Here is a 5440-nt window from a genome sequence, read left to right on the forward strand (position 1 = left end):
CAGCAGGTACAGCAATGGGCCTAGTATACTCCCCTGACGGACCCCGCGATTTATAGGATATAATTTCGAATACGCGTCAAGTAGTTTAACTCGATAGTACCTTTCGCCAATATACGATTCCAGTAGTTTACAATATTGCTGTGGCAGGATAGTGTTTAACTTATATATCAGGCCAGAGTGCCAAACCCCGTCAAAAGCCTTTGATATATCCAGAAACACAGCTGAACAAGTTTCTTTGTTTTCTAAAGCCTTTTCTATTTCGTGCGTAACTCTGTGTACTTGTTCGATTGTTGAGTGTTTTTTCCGAAATCCAAACTGATGATTTGGGATAAGATTTCTTTGACAAACTACTTTTTCAAGTCTTTTACAGATAAGCTTTTCGAACAGTTTTCCTATGGTTGGCAGGAGAGAGATTGGTCTATATGAAGTTGGAGAATGTTGGTCCTTATCTGGTTTTAGTACCATCACAACTTCAGCAACTTTCCAATAGCTAGGGACATGATTTAATTTTATACTCGCATTAAATATCTGTGCAAGTTTGGCTACTCCTTTTGGAGGTAGCTTTTTCAACACTTCACTAGTTATGAGGTCATATCCTGGTGATTTCTTTAATTTCAATTTTTTGATTTCCCCAGTTACTTCTTTATTTTTTATCCGCATAATAGCTTCATCATCTATGTTGTTATTTGGCTCTATATGATGGGTTTCTTCTTGATTGAAGGTATTACTTAAGTATTCAGCCAAAACTTGTGCCTTTTCAATATTGCTTTTCGCCCATTCATTATTATCTTTTTTTAATGGAGGATTATGAGTGATCGGTCTTTTATATTTTTTCATAGCTTTCCAGAGAGAATAGTTAGTTTTGCTATCATATGTCAAGTTTGTAAGATATTTCTTAACATTTTCATTTTTAAAATTACTGATTTCTCTTCTTAATTTTTGAGTGGCATTATTAAGGTTTCTTTTATCTTGTATTAATCGTGATTGTTGCCATTTTTTACGTAGTTTTCTTTTATTATAGACTAGATTTAAAATTTCGACCGGATAGTTTTTATCAAATTGCTTACTATTCTGCAGTGGAGAACTGCGCCATGCCGATTTTTGAATCAAGCTTGTAAAGCAATGCGTTTCACTCTCTAGGTCATTTATACTTCGTATTTTGCAGGATAGGTCAATATTTTCATTTATCTGGGCCTTAAAATAATTCCAGTCTGTTAGACGGTTTGTTAGTGTCGGTTTAGGTATCGTAGATAGAATATTACATCCATAAGTAAGCAATATTGGAGAATGATCAGAATTTAAGTCAAGTCCTGCTTTAACTTCAATGTCTCTTTTTTGAATTTTATTTACAATAAAGAAATCAATGACATCTGGTAATTTATTTCTATCAGTTGGCCAGTATGTTGGAGAGCCAGTGGAGAGAACTTCAAAACCTGTGGCCCGACATGCTTTAAGTAATTCCTTACCCTTTGTGGTATTTAGTCTTGACCCCCATTGAACATTTTTTGCGTTAAAATCACCACCAATTATTGCTTTATGATTGTGTAATTTCAATAGATATACGTATTGTTCATATTTTACGTTATGTCTTGGTGGACTATAGATGGACGTTATTTGTATTTTGGAACCACTCTCTTCAACTGCAACGGTTGTTGCCTGGAACTCTTCATTAGAGAGTTTATTATCTTGATAATGCTTAATGTTGGATTTAATTATAACAGCACTTCCGCCTCTAGCATTATTGCTTGGATGGATAGTATGATAAATATTATAGTTTTTAAAATTGATATACGTTTCTTTTGTAAAATGAGTTTCGCTTATTAGGCATATGTCTATATTTTCTGTTAGCAGAAGTAATTCTAATTCGTTTTTGTGTTGAAGCAAACCATTTGCGTTCCATTCCATAATTTTAAGAGCAATCATACAGATGTACAATTATGTTTTTGTTCTAAGTTGTCTAGGCGATTTTCTATTGCCATTAGTTTTTCAAGAATAACAGAGAGGACATTTTGTGATTCATTAGATATATTTATTTTTTGGGCTACGGAGGTTGTTGGCTTAATAGCGTCTGCATATGATACTTTAGCGATTCTTCGACTTGAGTATATTATTGGTCTTTCGATATTATCTGTTTGAACTGGGACAGGAACTTTTTTTGTTTTTTGGTCTCTTAATTTTTGAAGCTCTTTTGCGACTACACAACCGCGATATGACGCTGGGTGTTGCTCCCCACAGTTGCAACATTTTGGGTGACTATCATCGGGTTTTTCACAATTTATAGTTTCATGCTTACCTGCACATTTCACACACCTTGGCTGCTTTTGACAGTAGTTTTTGGTATGGTTGAAAGATTGGCATTTGGTGCACTGCGGGATAATTTTAGAGGGTTTTATTGTTTCTATAGATACTATCGTATTTAAGATTTCTTTGATTTCATGGATTTTGTTCGTATCTTCTACTGCCTCAAAGGATAATATGAACATATCCAGTGGTTTCTTAGTTTTAAATTGTAGCTTATTAATTGCGCTGACAATTTTAAAACCCTTCTCTGCAAGGTCGCCAACAATATCTGTAGGGTCGCATGAGTGATGCAGGTTTTTTGCTATAACTCTTATTGGTCTAAGCTGTTTATGTTCATAAGAGTGCCATGAGAGATTTGCTTCATTTAGAGCTCGAGTTACTTCCCGATAATCGTTACCATCGAAAGTGCTAATTTTACATAAGTCGTTATTCATTAGTTTCAGCAAAAATTTATTTTTGCTTTCCTTTGTAATAATTTTTCTTATGTGATTGTAATTATCAGAGACAGTTACCATAATTGGAGGTGGACGAAGCTGGGTTGATGTCTTTTCCGTTTCTTTAGAATGCTTTTGTGTCATATTGTTGAGAGTTGGTGACACACTTGGAGATGTAGTAGCTTTGCGCTTTTTTGAGGCTCTTTTATTATTTCTTTTAACGATCCAGTCGGTTTCACGAGCAAGCTCTTCCTCGTCTGTTTCGAAAGTTATGGTGGTTTGCTCTTTCGGAACATTATTGTTAATAAGTTGCGACCTTAATTTTTGGTTTTCACTTTTGAGTTGGATAATTTCTTGATGAAGTTTGCCGCATAAGACTTCTAATTCTCTCATTTTTTTTATTAAGAGCTTCATTATTTTTGTCATTAGTGTGGCTGGTATTTGTGGACATGTTAATTTCGTATGGAACTATATCTTTTGTACTGTTTGGAGAAATTTTGTTTAAATTATTATTTTTATTACTAATTAATTTAATTTTATTTGCTATAGCAATCTCACTAGCGGTTTTTTTAATGTTTATTTCGGTATTCGATTTACCTATAGTTTTGTTTATAGGTTGATCGTTTATTTTAATGTCTTCTGCATTAAATGTTATGTAGCTATTTAGGCCATTTTCACTTATTAGTGAATGTCTTCGTATATTACTTTTACAATTGTTCATAAAAAATTAAATATTAAAAGAAATAAATTTTTTAGTTTGATGATCACTGATTATATAGTATATATATAGAATATTAAATTTTTACAAAAGAATTAAAAATATACACTGTGGCAACGCCACTTTTATAAATTGCAACTTTCGTTAAAAAAATAAACAAACAAATGCTGTCTCTATCAGCTGTTTTGAAAGTATTAGTAACTTTCAGCAATTTTATTGCTTTTGATTAATTTGTTTTGATTTTTTTTGTTTTTTATTAAAACCAAAATTTAGAAGTATATTTTGCAATTTAAACACACAAACCGCACTTTTGCTGACACGGATCGCGACAACTAGAGTGTACGTTTATTATTTAATCTTTGTGTGCACTTATTTAAATTTGTTTCTTTAAATTTTAGATTTAAATTTAGATAAAAACGGAGCGTCCGCAGTTGGAGTGTCTTGTTTCGCCAAAACGTGATATCTCTTTATTCTTAATTTGTTCAAATATATGAAAAGGTATTTGATTGAATATCTTTATTGCATACATTACGTAAAATTCTCATCCTAGATATAAATGGAACTCATTTATAAAATTAAAATATCAATGATTCCAGTGGTACATGACTTCTGTAAAGTTGATAATTCGCTTACAGGTACTGTAACTTCAAATTGGTTCATCAAATGGATGAATGATGGTTTTTCGGCAAACGCTAAGAAACTAGGAAGTTCAGATATGACAATATGCTAATAATTGGGATCATGGAGGACTGATGGATTCTTTAATTCGATATAAAGTAGTTTTTTCTTTATACCAAATACTTTCAAAAGAAAATATTGAGTAAATTTATTATTTACTTATTTATTTTTACATTTATAGTTGAAACCATAGAGAAGAGTTAATTACAAAAATCCGCAGATACTGATTGAAAATCATGTTTAAAATATAAATATAAATATTCTTTCCAATAAAGGGTCTTAGATATTCAAATATTAGGTTTATTCAGAATTCTCAAAAACGAAATTTGCTATAAGAGATATATAATGGTTACTGTTACTTATAAACAACTTAATGAACAATACATTTTTTTATCAAATCTCTTCGTTTTTAGAATTTTTTAAAGATTTAGCTTATATTTTACCACCGTCACATAATTATTTTTTTTTTTTTTGTTATTATTGTCTTCAAGATTTTGCGAACTTAACTTTATATTTCCTGTTATTTTAAAGTCACTCTTTGGAGTTACATTTTCAATTTTATTGACAATATAAGCTTAAGTAAAGAGCACTTGGCTAACAACCATAAAATACTGAAGCATACTTTTTGGCGTTACGAAATATTCAATTTATTTTGCTTGCATATGTGAACACAAACAAAACTCCCAACAAATATTGTTTGATTAAATAGAATAACAAAAATAATAGGAAAATTTGTATATATAAACCCGTATCTGCATTTATTCAGAGCCTGCACTGTTTGACACCAGCAGCTCCTTTACAACGTAACCACCTGCAGTTTGCATGTGGAGTTTTCGCTTACGAATTTTTCGCTTATGATTTCTTGCCTGCTTATTTACTTATTCAAGTTCATCTTTACTAATACGAGCCTCTGCATTGCAACACGTGATATTTGCGCTATGCTCTACTGATTTACTGCAGATTTATATGTGCATATATATAGTTGCACTGCCGCACAACCGATTCTATGCAAATACGTAGCGGGAAAGTATTTGCACTTTAAATTAAATAAAATTTATTTATAGAAACACATTTGCCCTCATCTGGCCCAATGCCTCATTTCGAAGTGTTGAGTAATCCTTTTCGTTACTTATTTAGTATTAAACAATGAATTAATAAATATTGCTATTTTCACTTAATTTACAAATATTTTTATGCAATAAGAGTAGTTAAATTGAAATATAAAATTACAGGCTTTTAATTACACTAAGTGATGAAGGCTGTAAAATTATTATAAATCCTTAACAATTATAGAAAAATGCAATATAAA

General features: G+C 31.3%; 1 protein-coding gene across 1 annotated transcript in view; it reads right to left on the minus strand.

Moving 5' to 3' along the window:
- The window catches only part of LOC119667561 (putative protein kinase C delta type homolog), a 16357-nt gene extending 13229 nt beyond the window's left edge, over positions 1–3128 (minus strand). Inside the window, exon 1 of the mRNA XM_038076865.1 lies at positions 2814–3128. Within this exon, the coding sequence (XP_037932793.1) occupies positions 2814–3128 (315 nt within the window). The remainder of the gene's footprint in view (positions 1–2813) is intronic.
- Between the last annotated feature and the right edge of the window lie 2312 nt (positions 3129–5440).

This window comes from Teleopsis dalmanni, chromosome 1 (genome assembly GCF_002237135.1).
Source record: "Teleopsis dalmanni isolate 2A chromosome 1, ASM223713v2, whole genome shotgun sequence".
Lineage (NCBI taxonomy): Eukaryota > Metazoa > Arthropoda > Insecta > Diptera > Diopsidae > Teleopsis > Teleopsis dalmanni.